At 37.2% G+C, this 20,704-nt stretch overlaps 1 protein-coding gene across 1 annotated transcript in view; it reads left to right on the top strand.

The window, feature by feature from the left end:
• LOC124273675 (protein-cysteine N-palmitoyltransferase HHAT-like) overlaps positions 1–20,704 on the top strand; it is a 43,560-nt gene that overhangs the window by 11,596 nt on the left and 11,260 nt on the right. Inside the window, exon 5 of the mRNA XM_046708949.1 lies at positions 19,812–20,006. Coding sequence (XP_046564905.1) covers positions 19,812–20,006 — 195 coding nt within the window. The remainder of the gene's footprint in view (positions 1–19,811; positions 20,007–20,704) is intronic.

Below are 20,704 nucleotides of genomic sequence, written 5' to 3'. Positions count from 1 at the left end.
CTCCTGAGTGTACACACAGAACATCAAGAAACGCAGACACGCATGGAGAAGCAAGGAAGGCAGCAAAATAAGAACACTGTAACACAGTATGGGGTTTGACTGAATAATAGGCTTTCTCACTTACTTTACATCTCCTTCTGATGTAATTACAGTAAATAGCTGGAAATAACAAATTCAAGGGAGTATTCAGCCTATGAAGAATGTTACGTAAGATCTTTTGAGCAAAAATAATCAGTTTAACTGTCTGTTCTAAAAAATTATTATCCTACCTGCCTAAAACATGTCAGCATCATTTTCAGTAGAGTTTAGGCTCATCATTCTGAAGGTCTGGGTTTGATTCCAACGTGGGTACAAAGTTTAAACCTATTGTTCATGCCCCCTCCATGATATTGTTGAAATATCGCAATAACTGATATGGCACTGTAAGCCTGTTTCCTTAATTGATCCACAAACCAAAAGGCCATGACCTCGACACAAGGGGAGAGAATGCAGTGTTTATAAGGACTGCTTTCTATGTCTTAATGTTATTGTTTCTGACAGTGACCTTGACCTTACAAGAACCTCCAGTATGTCCACATGAGCTTGTGATTTCCTGATTTGCAGTATGTAATGATACAGTGATAAGTCTGGGGTTGCTCTGTGAAGTGTCACTCATGTGCTGTAATTAGCACCGCTTGTGGAATGAGCCCAGATTTTCTACAGATTCCAACACCGACTTCCGTTTTCTTCATAGGAACCTTCCTCTATGGAGTAGAGAGTGTAGGACCATAACATTCCTATAAAGCATTCATTATTGCTATTTCTGCTTCCAGTATGAAAATTTGGTTTATATTTGTGTACTGTATGCCAACTATTTTGCCAAAATATGTTTATGAAGTGAATATTATGCAATCAAAATGTTTAATCTGTGCCAACACCGTTGTGACCAGATTTCTTGTCAGCGCTTTTCTCCATGCATGGTGTGTGTACTTCTCAACAAAAGTTAAGGATTACCCGTCTCTTAATTTTACAAAAGTTTTATTTTCATGATATACTCACCTGTCTCTGACTTTATAAGTTGTATGCTTCTCTCGAGGGTAATACGGTCTGATGTCCGGCTCTTTGTAGCAGTGTCACCCGTCACTCAAACTCTCGTTCAAACATTCACTCACTCAAACTCTCGTTGAAACACTCTCACTCAAACTCTCGTTCAAACATTCACTCACTCAAACTCTCGTTCAAACATTCACTCACTCAAACTCTCGTTGAAACACTCACTCACTCAAACTCTCGTTCAAACATTCACTCACTCAAACTCTCGTTGAAACACTCACTCACTCAAACTCTCGTTCAAACATTCATCCACTCAAACTCTCGTTCAAAGACTCACTCACTCAAACTCTCATTCAAACACTCACTCACTCAAACAGTCGTTCAAACACCCACTCAAACTCTCGTACAAACACCCACTCAAACTCTCGTTCAAACACTCACTCACTCAAACTCTCGTTCAAACATTCACTCACTCAAACTCTCGTTCAAACACTCACTCACTCAAACTCTCGTTCAAACACTCACTCACTCAAACTCTCGTTCAAACATTCACTCACTCAAACACTCGTTCAAACACTCACTCACTCAAACTCTCGTTCAAACACTCACTCACTCAAACTCTCGTTCAAACATTCACTCACTCAAACTCTCGTTCAAACACTCACTCAAACTCTCATTCAAACATTCACTCACTCAAACTCTCATTCAAACACTCACTCACTCAAACTCTCGTTCAAACACCCACTCAAACTCTCGTTCAAACCCACTCAAACTCTCGTTCAAACATTCACTCACTCAAACTCTCGTTCAAACACTCACTCACTCAAACTCTCGTTCAAACACTCACTCACTCAAACTCTCGTTCAAACACTCTCACTCACTCAAAAACTCAAACTCTCGCTCAAACTCTCGTTCAAACGCTCACTCAAACTCTCATTCAAAAACTCACTCACTCTCACTCAAACATTCACTCACTCAAACTCGTTCAAACACTCACTCACTCAAACTCTCGTTCAAACATTCATCCACTCAAACTCACTCAAAACTCACTCACTCAAACTCTCATTCACTCACTCAAACTCTCGCTCAAACACCCACTCAAACTAAAACTCAAACTCTCATTCAAACACTCACTCACTCAAACTCTCGTTCAAACACTCACTCACTCAAACTCTCATTCAAAAACTCAAACTCTCATTCAAACACTCCAACACCCGCACACCAACTCATCCACCCTACTGCTTGCTCATTCTCTCAAACTTGTATCCTAACATTCACTCAACTCTCAAACATTCATTCTTTTTTACATTCATTTGCCCACCCGACCATTCCCTGCCACTGTCTCTTTTGCTCACTCACTCACTGCTCACTCACTGCTCACTCACTCACTCACTCACACACACACTCACTCACTTGCCCATCCACCCACCTGCCCACCCACCTATTCACTCACACACTCAGTAAACAGCATTTAGGGTTCCCCCTATGGAGTGTATGGACACTCCTCCTGAAGACAGGGAGATGATGTCCACAGACACAAATCCCACCCTGCCTGATTCCTCACAGCCCTAAATATACATACATCAGGCATATCTGCTGACTGGTGGAGATGTATTGACCATGTGATAGCAGGTGCCCAGGCTAAATCTGTCTCATGTTGCCATGCAATGTTATATTCATGTGACTGGATATCAGTACCAGCCAGAATTACAGAATGATATCATGAATATATTACCAGAAAGGCATTTGATATAGATTTGTATTGTATGTTTGTCACCAGTGTGACATTACTTCCTACTTGTCTTGCCAAAAGAGAGTGATCTACATATATCATGTTTCCATTCATTTGCACTTGCCAAATCATGCCAAATTTGTATTTATTCTTTACTCGAAAATGTGTTCATCTATAAATCTAAACAGTATTTGCTTTGCTTGTTACTGGTTTGGGTCTTGCCAAAATGATCTGTGTATGTAGTATTAACTTGTATTCCCTTTACTGATCACTGCAAATATGTATATATTTACTCTGCCAAGAAATGGTATTAATTACATAGATCACCAGAAACATGAATGCTGAGATAGTATGGACCACAGAGGTTCGAATCTCTGTTTGGACGATAATTTTTTAAAATAAAAATCTAGACTTTTGCAATCGTATATTGTTTTTATATGTTATGATTTTTTAGAAAACTCTACCGCTACAGTCATTACATAAAATGTGTGTATTTTTATGTAATGAGTGTAGCGGTAGAATATTCTAAAAAATTCATTTCTTCACCGATTTCATTCAAATTTGGAATATGTGTTAATCATAACATAAAAACACAATATACGATTGCAAAATCTTGATTTTTATTTTAAAAAATAATCGTCCAAACAGAGATTTGAACCCCTGTGGTATGGACTCTGTTGCTGACATCACTGTTGTTGACATAATTATTCACATTTGCCAACACTTTTGTTAACATTGTGTATTGCCACTATTATATCTGTGATGAATATAGGTAGTATTTACTTACAGGTGCAATAATAGAATCTCTATAGTATCATAAAAAGTAGCTACAACCTACAGAATATTTATTATTAGAAAATACATATTTACCTTGCCTCCTCAATACTCAAATGCTTGTGTTAGGGTAGGTCACTGCCTCTCTGACATTAGCGTTTGAATGAAAGTAGTGTCAGGCATATTATACAGCTGCTCTGTCTTTGGCTGTGGTACAGTATTGTTTTCTGTTTTATATTCATATTTTCATTGGAAGGAAAATAAGCGAGAGACATGAATTGCCCATTTTTATGGTGTCCAGAACCGATGAATTACCAAATTTTATCATTGTACAAAGATGTTGCTGGAATATTGTTAAAAGCAGATTAAAACCAAACTCAGTCAGTCAGTCAGTCAGTTATTTAATCTGACTGAAGGAAAATATGCGAGACATGCCAATTGATCTGATTTATTATCGTAGCTAGAACTTGAGGTTTGTTATACAAATGAATATGTATATGCAATGTTATTTAATTTTATGTGTGCCAACACCGGTAACCTCTCAATGAGAAGCCTTTTCCTCTCAGTATGTCAAGAACTGAAACTGTCAGTGTATCTTATTATTTCTTGACAATGGTAACAGTGAGAGTGAGACTTGTTCTGAACTCTTTTCCCTGGAAACTCATGAATTATTTGTTTTCCGATTGTTATTCTGCAATACTGAGGCCATATTTGTACTGTTTTCTGCAAGGTAATAGCTGCTTTGAAGACTGAAAGACTGGGATATTTTCTGTAGGAAAGAAATAATTCAGCATTTTGTAAAATTTCGATGATTAGAGACTATTTATTTGGTTGTGTTAATTTTCTCTGATTCATGGCACAACTGTATTTCCAGAATTTGGAATAAAACATGGAATGTAAAGAAACAAAAAAACTAATCCCAAACATTATTTGCAAAATATTGAGTAAAACAAATATGCAATCTGGCCCTGACACAGAAGAACACTTTAGTTGTGCTGGCAGTCTCTTTAAAATCATATGTTAACAGTCATGAGACCCAGAATCTGATTACCATGGTGACTAATGGCTTTCAACATGATAAAGATCTGTCTTTATTTCTAAGGTGGCTTACCTTGACTCTACAATGGCTTAGCTTGGAAAAATTGGAACATGAAAAATTACAATGAACACGAAAACAGAAGTTGACAGACTGCTTGTTGTGATCCACACTAATTGTTTCTTTTAGTTATTTTTATGTTTCTTAAATGAACAGATTATCCAGGTGCGCTTATATAATGGTATATATTCTCTTCCCATCCATCCTTGCAGTCTTGCCTTTGAAGCTGAATAGTTTCTTATAGAAATTCTGACACAATTTAAAACGTCTCTGAAACCACTAAGCTAACGACACTAGAATACAGTCTTTTGAAATGTTAATACTATTTTCAGCATGACTGATTTTCTGTATAGACAATTTCACACAATGGACATGCAATAAATATGCATATGTGCAATAACATAACTTATGTCTCATTGATCATCTTTGTGATTACTCTTATTTATGAAGCAAGGACATTATGGGGTTTATAAAGTTAAATTTGATCTATTTCGGTGCCAAGAATAGGTTTTAAAATTTACTCTCATAGTTCCAATAGAAATGTCATCCATGTTTAAGATATGCACAAATTTTGGACATATATTGTTTATTGTTTGTTACTTTTACTACATCTGGCACACAATAGTCTCTAATTATGTCATAACTACCTACATAACCTGATAGGGTTTTAGCAATGCCATTTCACCTGTTTATTCCTGAATCAAACATAATGGGATGATTTTATGACTTGTTTGACTGGAGTGTTTGATCATATAGAATCAGATCTATGATGTGACACAATCTGATTAGAATCATATCTATGGTGCGACACAATCTGATTAGAATCAGATCTATGGTGTGACACAATCTGATTAGAATCAGATCTATGGTGTGACACAATCTGATTAGAATCAGATCTATGGTGCGACACAATCTGATTAGAATCAGATCTATGATGTGACACAATCTGATTAGAATCATATCTATGGTGCGACACAATCTGATTAGAATCATATCTTAGTGCTTGCTACTGCTCTACCACCCATGAAGATCAAGCTGGCTGTCTTGGTTGATGATTGTCATCATATGACAGTGGCATAAATCAATGCTCATGACGTCAATCACTGGATTGTCAGGTATGGATTTGATTATTTACAGAGTGCCATCATATGGCTGGACAATTGCTGTGTGTGGCCTCAAACAACAAGCAAAAGCTACTTCTTTTGAAAAAATCTTGGAATCACATCATGTGAGATCACGAAAGTGTAAGTCTGAATGTGTTCTCTAATCATGCAAACTCATAAAGGTTAACATGGGCTAAAGCAAACAGTCAATTTCTTCAAAATCTTTCTTGAGTCAACTTCACATCTGAATCAGAATACACTTTCCAAAGTCAGTGGTAAGTTATGTCATACAATCTTAGAAATCTATGACATGTTTACAAATTTCCTTTTGTTTTGTTTTATATTTGAATCAGTGTTTTTCAAAGCATAGCCTGAAGTGCAGCCCTAGTTTGTAGTTGTAGTTTGAACCTAGTGCTGCAAGGTTGAGAAAGCTGCTTTCTGATTATTGACATGATTGAATTTCAACTTTCTCTTAGTCGTTTCATTGACATGTAAAAGTTTGTGAAACATGATGACCTGAAATGGGAAGTCCTGGGCCTAGATTTTTGAAGCTCTCTTTGCACTAAGATAGTCGAAAGTTAATGTTAATGTATGGCACTTACGACTATCTTAGCGCTAAGAGAGCTTCGAAAATCTAGGCCCTGTAATCTAGTCAGCTTAGCAGTTACTAAGATCTGATTTTAGTGAGATTGGATGCTGATAAAACCACAGCTGTATATTATGTCAATCTTTGCTTGATTGTTATATTTGTTTCCCATACTATTCCGTATTATTTGCTTGTTTTATTGTTGTCTTATATTGAATTATTATGCACTCCTGCAGTGTTTTTGACACATACCATATAAACATTTATTGGTTCCCATTCTATTGCATATTATTTACTTGTTTTATTGTTGCTTATATTATTATTATGCACTCCTACAGTGTTTTTTGACACATACCATTTTATTGTTGTATTTGGTTCGACATATTGTTTTATATTGAACTCTTATGCACTCCAGCACTTATACACTTGACACATACCATACTGCCATTCCAATATTATCGTCACTGCATGGAAGCACTGTCTCATTCTGTATTGTTGCAATATTACAAATATATGGTGTTTTCGTAATTCAATAAGGTTACATTCCTTATAAGATATTTATCTGACACTGTCTAATGCAGTATTAAACAGCTGATGCCACATTCATTACAACACTTAGCGAATCCCAGATGGGACTCAACCCAACAAAAGTAATAGAATCTGTACTTTACTAAGAAAGTGTAATCCCAAATATAAAAACATATGTTAACACTTAGAATGTATTATACTGTTAATATTTCACATGAAGTTAGTAATGAACTCCATAAATGCGTCAAGTTCTGACCAAATGAATTCAGTCTGTCTCAAAAACGAGCTTCAAATTGTGTTTTTTTATTATTGCCTTCAGACTTAATACAGTGTTACTACAGACACTAAACTACCAAGTGTACAGAGTACAGTACAGAGTATCCTTGACCATTTAAGATTGTACTGTACAAGTGGCTGAAATCTGCCACTTTGTTGAAACATAACTTAAAATTATGTTTGACTGAAATTAAGTTTTGAAATCTCTTTTGGTGTATTTTAAAGCTGATTGAAAAGATTTCTTTATAAAGGTAAACATGATATCATGTTTTTGTAATTTGGCTAAAGGTCAAGTGGACTTTTGTCATAATCTGCTAGTCTCGTGTCTATTGTCAGTGAGGGCAATTAAATATTTTTCGTTTATGGCCATATTTCTCCTCAGTAATGACTCTAATACTCTTAAAAATATCAAGTTCTCTTGAAATCAATTTTCATTTCTATAAACATCTCTTTTATTGCCTGTCGAAGAAAGCTGAACTTTGGGTGTATATAGTTCTCCTTTAATGACATCAAATTTTGTTAATGTCATTTAGGATTTTACAATGTGTTTTATTGTCTGAAACTAATTTGGAAAATGTATATGGTATTTATAACATTATACAAGTCTCAGAGTTGATTATTTGTGGACATTTAACTATTTCTTTTGCAAATATGTTCAACCTATTTTTCTTGAGGATTTAAACATTGTGGAAGTTCAGTTGCTTGTCTCATAATTTTCAGTACTCTTGTCCTTAGTATTTATGTGATCTGTGAAGATCCAGGTTAGAATTGGTCTGGATCGGGTGGTCAGGGTCGCTAAGTTGGTTGACACATGTCATCGTATCCCAGATGCATAGATTGATGCTCATGTGGTTGATCACTGAATTGTCTGATCCAGACTCGATTGTTTACAGACCGCCATATAGCTGGAATATTGCTGAGTGCGGCATAAAACTAAACTCACTCACTCATCCCAATTGAGTTGATTGAAGCTCATGCTGTTGACCACTAGATTGTCTGGTCCAGACACAATTATTTACAGGCCGCCACCATTAAGCTGGAATATAGCTGAGTGTGACAAGAAACCTAGTATTTATGCAGAAAATATTTCAGTAGTAGTGCCATCACTAATCGTAAGTGTTGACATTTGTGGTCTGTGTACCATGTAAACCATGACATTATATGTATATTTCTTATCTACTCTATGACATACTGATCTCATCTGGATCATTCATTCGCTCGTCACACCGAAGACCCGGGTTCGATTCCCCACATGGGTACAATGTGTTAAGCCCATTTCTGGTGTCCCCCGCCATGATATTGCTGGAATATTGCTAAAAGCGGCTTAAAACCAAACTCACTCACTCACTCACTCTGGATCATTCCCTCAAAGGCGGTGGGTAGCCTAGTGTTTAGCGTTCGCTCGTCACTCCGAAGACCTGGGTTCGATTCCCAACATGGGTTCAATGTGTGAAGCCCATTTCTGGTGTCCCCCACCCTGATATTCTGGAATATTGCTAAAACAAGTGTAATTCCATTCTCAATCCCTCTTCTGCCTCATACCCTCAAACTGCTTTGTCATCAGTTGTTGTTTGGGTTGTTTGCGATCATGCAAAATTGTTGTTTGTGCCATTTTTTTTCTGTGAATGAACTCTTGAACCTGATATTGTCTCTATGTGCTGTGTATGCACTCTCTGTTTATATAATGTAATGTGCAATTGTTTAATGATGCTCTTTCTCTCTATTGGGATTGTTTTACTTTTAGATAATTACTTTAATATTATGCAAATTAATTCAGTCATCATTAAGTGAAATGTATGTGTCATTTATTCTGATGTGTTTTGTTGTTATGATCAAAATCAATTGTTGTCATGTTCTGGAAGATCAGAACCTTGATTTTGAAAAATACCAAGAGTATAGGTGATTTTCACATTACCATTCATGTCAATAAATCACTAATTTTATTAGTTTTAAGAAGTAATTTAATTAATTATTTTTATTTAAAATTACAATTTGCTGACAAGAATACTTGAAATTGATGTATGTGTTAGACAACACAAAATATCAGATACCAGCATTGGGTATCAATTGCTTACATAATTGGTTTAAGCTGGAGCTAAACAACCATTATAAAGAACTGCACCATATATGGGTGTATAGCTGTATGGTAAAGGCTATGTAGCTTTTATGGACTGTTGGGCAAGACCACAGGGGTTAGATTAACTGTTTGGACAGTAAGTTTTTAACATTAAAATCTAGACTTTTGCAATCATATATTGTTTTTATATGTTATGATTAACATGTAGTTCAAATTTTAACTAAATCGGTGAAGAAGTAAAGATTTTAGAAAATTCTACCGCTCCACTCATTTTAAATACATGTATCTTATGTAATGAGTGTAGCGGTTGAATTTTCTAAAATCTATATTTCTTCACCGATTTCGTTCAAATTTGAAACATATGTTAATCATAACATATAAAAACACTGTATGATTGCAAAAGTATAGATTTTTATTTTTAATAATCATTGTCCAAACAGTGATTCGAACACCAGTGGGCCAGAAAATCCCACGTCTGTGTGTTTGCTTGTTTATTTTATTTCTGAATAAATTAATGTATTATATCAGATTATATTTTTTACTTGTTAATGAATGTTGCTAAAAGTCACAGTCAGCAAACGTACATTTCAAAGTGATCTGAAAATGACTGAATCTCCACGAAGGCGATATCGTAAAATATATATTTTTGGAAGTGCCACTCTATCGTCTCATGTGGACATCCAGAATGTCATCCCAGTAACACACACCTGTCATCGTGCAACGCTGTAGGATACTGAGATCCGTTCATCCAGATTTTTTGTACTGATTCTACCCCAAATCATGATTGAGACCCCTCCATAGCGGTCATGTCCAGTTACGCTTGAATCCTGAATCTTGCCCTTGCCTAATCCTACACTCGGTCACATCGGCTTCCGAAATCTAGACAATACCTCATTTCACCAGTGAAGATGAGTTACTGCAGTACAAGTCCTGGGCCTCCTTTCACAAAGCACTAAGGTGATCGTAAGTCACTAAGGTAACCTTAGTCCAATGTTAAAGAATGGGAGTTAAGGTTAACCTTAGTAAAGGTTGCTTCGTGAAAGGAGCCCCTGGATGTCCTACAAAACAACCTTAGCGTTAAGTCTGTCGTAAGACTATGTTAAGGTATGGGAGTTACGGTCACCTTAGCGCCAAGATCCCTTTGTACAACGGAAGCATTCTTAGCGCTAAGGTGACCGAACTCCCATACCTTAACATAAACCTAAGGTAGTCTTTGCGCTAAGGTTGTTTTGTACAACGGCACCCTGGTCTGTCGTGATCCCAATCCATATATCCCTACAGATAGTCGTGAGAACCCATGCCCTAAGTGAACTTACGACTAGCCCTTTGAACGAATATGCAGAGCTTAGTAGAAATAGGGCACTGGTCTGTCGTGATCCCAATCCTCATATCGCTACAGATAGTTGATGCGAATGTTATGCCCTATATGAGCACTTACTAGACTATTTGAGACGAATATGTAGAGCCTTGGTAGAAATGTTAACTACCAGGTCGGAATTGATCTTCAGTAACCCATGCTTGTCGTAAGAGGCGGCTAACGGGATCGGGTGGTCGGGCTCGCTGACTTAGTTCACACATGTCAGCGTAGGTCGATGCTCATGCTGTTGATCATTGGAATGTCTTGTCCTACCTCGATTATGTACAGACCGCCGTGAGTAGCTGGAATATTGCTGAGTGTGGAAATGTTAAAGAAATGTTAACGCTACTGGCGTTCCGCAGGTGAGTTTTGAGTGTGTTGGCTGCCACAAAGTGATAGCTGTTGGATAGCTGATTGAAAGGTTTCAATTATCTAGTCGCAAACACGTTGGATAGCTGATTGAAAAGTTTCAATTATCTAGTTGCAAACAATCACAGGAAGGCTTATAAGGCTAGACTTGTACAAGTCTCTAAGGTAATAATTGATAGTTTATATGATAATTTCTAAAATATATAAATAACAGACTGGCATCCTTATGTACTGTTAGCTTATCTAGAGCGGCCTCTTTAAAGGATAGAATTACTATACATCCATGGGCTTAGCATTCTGTACATCATTGGAGCAAGGCTATTATAAGGCGTATTCACAGAGATCTAAATTATGGCCATTTTGCGACATAGACCTATCTCCCTACACAGATTTGTAATTGTTTCAGATTGTCTTTTAATCGACCAAAAATGTTATTTTTACATTACAATAAACACATATTAAAAAAAATACCACGGTTTACAAAATTCGTGAATATTTTATGGCATTGGATCGACTCGTGTATTTTCTAATCAGTCGGATCAGGTTCAGACCGCTATACAAAGCACCATCACCTCTGCAGCTCACTACAAATTACGTCACAAGTGTTTCCTCTGCTCCTCTCCATAACGAAAGGTTCAGGTGTTTTATTACAAATTTCCGCACTCACATCTGCCGCATCTGTGACAGATTTGGAAACATGCAGTAATATCCTAATACAGTTTTAATTTAAATCGGTGATTAAAAGAATTGCATTTTGTGTTAAGGTGTGTACGGTAAATGGGCAGAAACATCATTTTACGAATTGTGAAGCATTTATTTCAGTAACTACGGTAATAATAACTGATATTAGTTAAAGGTCATTATATTGTGAAACTATATTAATATCTTCTTAGAGAAATAGGTATACCTTGCCCAAAACGAATCCCGCTCATAAATAGGTATAGCCATGTATGCCCACGTGCACATGTATTTTGCGTGGTGCTCTTCGAATCAGGGCCTAGATTTTCGAATCTCTCTTAGCGCTAAGATAGTCGTAAGTGCCATACTAACATTAACTCACGACTATCTTAGCGAAAAAGAGAGCTTCGAAAATCTAGGCCCTGGAGTTAGACGAAATCCGTTCCAAACCGAAAACTAAATGTCTTTCGTATTAAAGTGCATAGTACGGCTCCTATGAAATAATTGTATGCAAGCAAAAAGGTACAGTCCTTCTACACCAAATCCAAGTCCCTACGCCTCTCTTGTGGGCTGGCTGTAACCTGAATCTGCCACAGTTTAGAGAAGTAACTTAATTCGATAGTTACACTGACTACACCTGATGATTTAAGTTCGTCCCTACTAAAATTATCTCCTTAAATGTGTGTTCTGCCATACATAGTCGTTTACGGGGCCATGGGGTAGAATAGTGGTTAAAGTTTTCGAATAACGCCCAAGATCCCCGACATGGTTACAATGTGTGATGCCAAGTTTAGGTGTCCCCATGCCGTGACATGGCAGGAATATTGCTAAATGCGGCGTAAAACAATACTCACTCACTCCGACTTTTACAAACTCGGGCGTAATCCAATTCATTACCCGCCACGTGGTAGTTGAAATGACTTGCCTTATCCAGACCAAGTTACGTTTGTTTGTAAGTTCAAGCACAAATATTTCTTTTTAAAAATTACTTTATCTTCAGAAACAAATTTTGATTTCGCTAGTTGTAAGACAAATATTGATAAAAATATAAACAAAAACAAAAAACAGAACCTGTAACTGACGACGGCGCCAATATCCTGGTAGGGTACGGCGGATAAGCAGAGATGTACTTCGGATGCCGTAACGTGGATGCCAATCTCAATGTTTAATCATATTTTCTTTTTGTATTTTCTTTGAAAGAGTTACCAATAAATAAAAACCCACAGAACTTTTATGAGCACACCTGGTCATTCATTCTGTGGAAGAATCTCGAATCTACTTGTACAATTTGTAATATGAAATGCAACCTTAGTTATAAAAATTGGATCTGTTGTGATAAAGTTGTATATTTTGAATCTGAATGTACTAAGTATTACTTATGAGCTACTAAAATATAAATGCACAAAATCCCTTTACCTAATTCCAGTAAATGTATGGCCGTGAAGAGGTAATAAATTGTGGGCAGCCAGCGTTTCTGTAATTGGTAGTTATCTCCCCTACTTCCTTGTTTACAATCCCCGCGAAATTTGGCACGTTCATATGCTATCAGGCTGCAATGGCATTGGTCGACGAGCCTACCCCTGGTGCCACGCATACATGCGATATGTAATAGGATACACTTGCGTGGCATACCTACTAATAGTGTCACGAGTGACATACGATATGTAGTTCCGTTACTGGAGAAAGCTTTGTTGAACCAGTGGAACTGATGTGAGGCACACACACACACTGCCACACCCACCCTTCTACATACTGTCGACCCACGAAGTGCAGGCCAGGGGAATTTTCAGACGGAAAGGTAAGACGACATACAGACGCTTTTCAACATGTTTAAAAGTTTAATGCTAGTTAAATTAGGCATCCAAAACATGGGGATCCGGGTAAATATCCACGATACGTGTAGCAAACCCTCGAAGTTATCAATGCTTGTCGAAAGATGCACAAAAGGTCAAGCTTTGCTGACGTTGCTGATAGCGTGATCGTATCCCAGTTACAGTAAGACACCGTTGTGTCGAACTTAATTACGGTTATCACGAAGTTAAGTTTGGTCCATTCTCATTGCTTATTAAGTCATCATTTTGTCTCAAACCTTGGGCTTGGATAACTGGAAATATTGACAAATTGGGCACGTGGATCCACGCTCATCACGACATGCTTGTGATGCCAGTCACAGTATTGTATGGTCCAGACTTGACTATTTACAAACCACCAACTTATAGGAATGTTGTATGCTGATCGAGTTTTTGTTTAAACAACCTATAACTCGATCTTCAGTAGATGTGGCACACTGGATAAGTATCATTTTAGAGATCATAAACACAAGACAAGAATATATATATGTTTTGTATAATGTCATTGATGATATTGATGTGATGTCACAAACTAACATCATTCAGGGCTCCAGATAAGGGCTGTATCGACGTATGTACGGATAAAAAATATGCACGATACGGTAGGAAATAATTTTGAAAACGTAGCAGATACGCACCACAGCAATGGTGTACGAATCATTTACAGACGTATTTATATGAAAAAGTATTGTTTTATTGTTTATTGACCTGTTTACACAAGAGTAGCAATGTTGTGGTGCATATCCCAAACGAAACACAAGAATACTGATTACTAATTTCCATTCAGTACTCTAAATGTGCTCTTAAGTTTTTCCAGTACTCCTATATTGAAAAATAAGGAGTACGTACTCCTGATGTTGAAAAATTATCTGGAGCCCTGATCATTTATTTTTTAGGGCTACTTGTATTTTATGTCAGTGAAGACTTTCACATTTAGTTATGTTAACCTTACAAATTGTAGGAAAAAATAATATAAATTTCCATAAAAATCTAAGTGTAATCTTGATATTAAAGGCTTGTAACAAAAGTTGGGGATAATGCACATTATAAGGCCATTCCCTTCTTTATTATATGGCATTAATATTCATGCACAATACCACATGAATTATGACCATTCAGATTTATAGTTGATAATTGTAATTCAACATGTGTGCAGTAGTGATGGCAGCTGATTCAGCTGTGTAGCAGGGTAAGTCTTATGTGAAAACTGTTGCACGCTTCCTGAGATATAAAGAAGTTTTGTAGTTTCATGGCTAGTTGACAAACTTTCTGCACAAGATATAACTTATAAGAGCCTGGTTTATTAAACTTCAAAGGCATACAAATTACTTTGGAAAATTAGTCCTAAGTTTTATGTTTTGATGATCAGTAATTTAATGCGCCCTGAGGCTAATCATTTACAGTCTGATGTGGCAATGAAAGTTTATAAATCCTGCTTGGCCCTGATGTAATTAATACCAGGTGTGAAATGAGATGTCATATTTGTGTATTTGGGATGCTCAGTCCATCAGGGATTTATCTGGTCCAACTGAGAGGATTACGGCCTAATCCGTCGAATTTTGAACAGCCAGCAGTGCCGATCCGTCGAATCATGCTTGAGTGGTTCTGTGCCAATGGGTCGAATTTCAGGATGTGTTAACACACTGGGAGAGTCTAAGTTCATTAATTAAGGGGTCAGCTTGTATTGGATTAGACTACATGGTTTTTTTAATGAACAAGAACATATTCCGGTGAAACACAGATGCCGACGAGTTCCATGTCCTCCTTGTATGTCCTAGGTATGAGGAGAGCAGACAAAAGTATCTACCAGAATATTATACAAAGCACCCATTTTTTTGGTTAAGTTTGTAGGACCACTAGCCAACCAAAATGAAAAACTTACCTTGTGTTAAGCAATTTTTATAACAAAGATAACTGAGATTAGAGAGACCTAAGTTTAATCCCTACCGTGCGATCTTTGTATACCTTACGTTATTATACTCCCAGGTTTATGACCAAGTCTAAATTACTACTCGAGAAGTTTGAACATCACAAACTATATATTTCTCCTTATGAATGCATTTTATTTAATGCATCAATTTCAATTTAATACAAAAGTACAAAAATATAGAGAGTCCAAACATATGTTTAATGCATCAATTTCTAATTGTATCATATGAGTAGGCAAAGATATATACTGTACAAAAGTACAAAGATATAGAGAATCAAACCATCCAACACCCCTTGCGTCTTTTTTTTGGTATGATCCAATGCTTTGATAACTAATTCATAGCTAAGATCACAGTGCCAATCCTTTGAATGTATTTTACTACTCTGAAATCAGAAATTCGACGAATCGGCACGCGACCACTGAGAGGCTGTTAGTCCAAAGTCTGTGGTAAATGTCAGTAATTTTCGAAAACTGACTATAAACAGTCCACCCAAAGTCAAAGATCTTTATTATGTATGAAGGCCACCGTCCCATATACATATAACATATATACAATCAAAATGTATTAGAAGCATGACATAAAACAAACAAAACCCAAATCAAGTTCACATCAGTTTTGAATGTGACTTGTATTTAATTGATAGTAGGACCAGAAAGGAAGGTGAGACTTTAATACATAGTTTGAAATTGCAAAATTGCATTAAATAACATCTCTGCCAATGAAAGAGTGAGTGAGTATGGTTTTGCGCCACTCTCACTCACTCACTCACTCACCCACTCACTCACTCACTCACTCACTCACTCACTCACTCACTCACTCACTCACTCACTCACTCACTCACTCACTCACTCACTCACTCACTCACTCACTCACTCACTCACTCTCACTCACTCACTCACTCACTCACTCACTCACTCACTTGCAATCAACCAACCAATCATTCACTACTTTAGATTTCCACGATGGCTACAAGGAGTTCAGCATCTGGCTTCTTCCCTCACGTGTGTCCAGCCTCCGGCAGCGGCGGCATCCAGCGACTCCATGGACGACTTCCTCTACCAGAATCCATCTTCTACATGATCACCGGAATCAGCAGCATACTGTATGTCACATACAAGCTGTTTCAAGCATCTCAATGTAAGCACTTGTCATGATTGATGGAACTTGAAAACCTCCGACTATGATAGGGCAATTACACTTGGTATCCAATGAAATCAGCTGCGTGTAACTTGTAATTCAAGTAAAACGTCACTGTAACCTGTTATTTTATGAGTCCCAGATTGGTCACAGATGCTAGGCTAATTATGGATTCTATTGCTCAGTAGTGGTGATCCGATTAATTGAAATAATCGAAGATTGGTCGCAGTGACTAAACGACCAAGCAATCGATCATGTTTTCTCATAATCGAACACAAACAATTCTGGAACACTTGTTTTCATCAACAATATTTTTCACAAGGTTGGTTTTGTCTGTTACATTTCATAAGCACTACAAGCGTTCCAAGTCATGATTGAATTTATCTTAAAGACACCAAGAGATTTATGTTCCTAACATACTAGTCATCCTTTAAAGATGTGAAATTTTGCCCAAAACCCCAAAATAACTATGTTTTTTTCCTTATTTTTTGTGCATTAAGAAATTTCATAAATGACGCTAACCAATTATTTTCGATGATTGATCGGTGGTAATGAACCAATCATCAATTATGAGCTTTTAACCAATTCCCAACACTATTGCTCAGAATCTGTCAACACATAACGTTCCCAGATTACTAACGTTATGTGTTGACAGGGGAACTAACTCAGAATTTAGATGAATATGTAGAGTTCCAACTTGATTATACAAACACAAATACACAATTATCAGAACACACTCTCAGACATATCAAGGACACTAATGAACAGAATCTCAGACCTCACTGATGCTTCCATTGGACTAAGCTTGTGGTTTGTATTGCAGAGAATATGAAATTACATGAACATAGTGCATATATTGTGATCATCATTGTCATATTGCAAGAATGCTCTCACCAAAACCAGACTTTAATCGAGTTATTGATTTATAAAGCAAAAAACACAACAAAATCACTATGCTTGATTAAACTTTAATAAAACTTTTAATCATGTTAAAATGAAGGGAACAAGGAAAATATCAACACAGTGGTTACTAGTTTGAACTAGTTTCTCCACTATCAAAAAAACCCCGAGATTTTAGACAGCAACTTGACCTGGTCAGGACATATCAGGGATCACTGGTCATTAATGAGTAACTATATATATAACATTCAGATCAAATACTTTGCGAAACATTTGAGCAAAAATTAAGAACACAATTTCAAACCGAACTTAACTTGATTTTCGGTGTGAAAAACGGAATTATCCGAAGAGATCCGAGTGTTACAAAGTTTTCCGAATGCATGTCGAAAAACCGGTTTTCGATCGCGGTATCGCAATACGTATCGATTTCATGTCTGATACGGTAAACACCGGTAAACCGGTTATATTGTGCAGCCCTACTTAATACACCAGAATACTGCTGATAATCTCATAAAACAATATTCACTCACTCAGACGATGTCTCTGTGAAGATGCCACCCCCCAGTACCCTGTACCAAGCTAACTGGGAAACAATTGTTTTTGTAAAAAAATGGGAATTATGTTCATTTATATTTTCAATTATAGGTAGGCTAATGTCAATTCATGTCAAAAGTGCCAAGCTATGAAATATTGTTGATGGTTATCATGTCTGCGGATTAGATATTGTAGTCTGAAATTGTGGAATTTTCTATCACTATTTACTTCAGTGCCGATTGCATTCATTTGAGAATGGCAAGATAAATTCTAGATACTCTATTTGCATTGAATTGCAGTTGTGTAGTATTGAAACTGAAATGTATAGTGAGTGAGTGAGTGAGTTTTTAGCAACATTTCAGCAATATCATGGCGGGGGACACCCGAAATTGACTTCACACATTGTGCCTGTGTGGGGAATCGTCATGTGTGGTCCTTGTCATGACGAGCAAAAGCTTTAACCACTAGGCCACCCCGCTGTCCCTAGGAGTGCTGAGTGTACAGTTACCTGTGTCTATTTCAGACTATCAGTGGTTGTTGACAGAAGACGACTTCATTGATGGCTGGTCATTCCTGGGACAAAAGAAGGTACCATGACTTTGCTTTGTCTTTTCTGTCTCACGCTGAATCATCTGCATGTCTTTTCTGTACAGTTAAAGCCTTATTTTCAAAATGTCGTTATTTTATCACAAAACAAGCATGTGGGGATTCTGTGTTACAACTGGTCTCCTATAACCTATGTTGATCGTGAGAAGCAAATAAATGGATCAGGTTGTCAGCAGACAGACTCACCAACTTGGTGGATTGTTTGTGATCAAATGAAATGGTGGCTCACAATATCGACCACTGGATTGGGCCAGACTCCATTAATTACAGTCACTGATATGTAGATGGGATATCGTTCAGTGCAGTGGTAAACGACAGACATAAAAACAGGGGCGGATACAGCTTTTTTAGAAGGGGTGGGGAGGGGGTGCACTCTTTTGAGAAGGAGGTGGAGGGTGGGGTGTTGCACACTTCAATTTCAGGAGAGTTTCAATGGTCATTTAATAAACTTTCAGGACAAAAGGGGTGTGTGTGCATCCCTGCACCCCCCTCTGGATCCGCCTATGTAAAAACAACTCACATACTCTATATTATCAAAATGATTGTTGTTTTTTATTGTAATCAATTTGATATTGTATTTGGTGTTCCATTATCTGTAATATATTTTTCAGGACATTTCAAATTATGAATGGAATTTTTGGTCAGGTTACTTTGGAAACTCCTTCCTTGGGGCATTGGCCATATCATCATTGCTCGGATTGTTGAAAGACGGTTCCTTCATGTAAGTTGGCACCGTCAGATGAGATAACATGCTAAATGCTAAATGAATAAAATTGTCTGATAAGAGCGGTGGGTAGCCTCGTGGTTAAAGCGTTGGCTATAGAATGTTGTAGTTGAAACTTTGTCATTAAAGCACCTCCTGTCTGATAAACGGGATATGTTTCTGCATTGGTTTTAACATCTACTTAATGATTAAACCTGCTCAACAATCGTAATTCTTTTTTCATTTTAGTTTCCTAATGCTTTGTTCAGGACATACTCTCTCATAAACACGTTTCATCTCCTGGGCTATATGACACCTGTGTTTTTTTCTTCTTTGATTGGCATTCTAGAAGTTGAGGAGATGAAGAAGGAGAACAATTTTTATGGATATACAACTTCTTTATTCTGTATAGGTGACGTTTCGACATAGATTCTAATGTCATTGACAACTTGCTTGAAAACGTCATTAGAAACTATGTCGAATAAAGAAGTTGTATATCCATAAAAATTGTCCTCAATCTTCATCTGTGTTTATATTTCCAGCTTCGAAAGCCAGTGTTTCTGACATACTCCCTCGTGAGTGTGTCGTATCTCCTGGGCTACCGAACAGTGTTGTTCTTCATCTCACATGGGTGTATTTGCTACCTGGCGTCCTCGGTCGGCAGCTTCGTCCTGGTGTGGGTTGTTACTCTTCTGCTGCTGTCTACTCTCAACTATGAAGCATTTGCGCCACTCATGGTATGGTTAAGTTTATTGATGCCAATATATTTTCCTTTAAATAGGCATAAACATAAACTACGTAATAGATTTTTCTGAGTATGCTCACTGGTTTTATGTTTTTAATTCGTAAACACAGAAAGCATATTTATGTCTATTGTTAAAAATAACTATGTCAACAATTATAATTCATGGACTGCAGGGGCGGTGGGGTAGTCTAGTGGTTAAAGCGTTGGCTCGTCACACCGAAGACCCGGGTTCGAATCCCCACATGGGTACAATGTGTGAAGCCCATTTCTGGTGTCCCCCGCCATGATGTTGCTGGAATATTGCTAAAAGCGGTGTAAAACCAAACTCAGTCAGTCAGTCAGTCAGTCATGGACTGCATATTGAATCATGAACATTCAAAGACATGTAGACAACAGAAGGAAATCCTTGACATCAAACAGCACAATAACTAAACACAATAATGTCCCATACAATTGTTATTTGCACAATTTATTCATTGGGGAAAACAATCAAACAGTGACTGGAACTCTGAGTCACCCTGCGTATTAGGAGGAATAAGGAAAAATATGCCTTTGCATTGCTTGTGTAAATCTTTGTTCCCAAATTAAGTGTTGTGCCAGTCAGTCTGTAGGAGCATGAAAATCATCTGCCGTACGATGGTTGCTGGAATATTGACCTTCAGTTCAGTCTGTCTGCCTCTGTGTCTCATT

This window comes from Haliotis rubra, unplaced genomic scaffold (assembly GCF_003918875.1).
Source record: "Haliotis rubra isolate DU_JTF1 unplaced genomic scaffold, ASM391887v1 Scf183, whole genome shotgun sequence".
NCBI classification, from domain to species: Eukaryota; Metazoa; Mollusca; class Gastropoda; order Lepetellida; family Haliotidae; genus Haliotis; species Haliotis rubra.
This window is presented reverse-complemented; position numbering and strand designations above follow the sequence as displayed.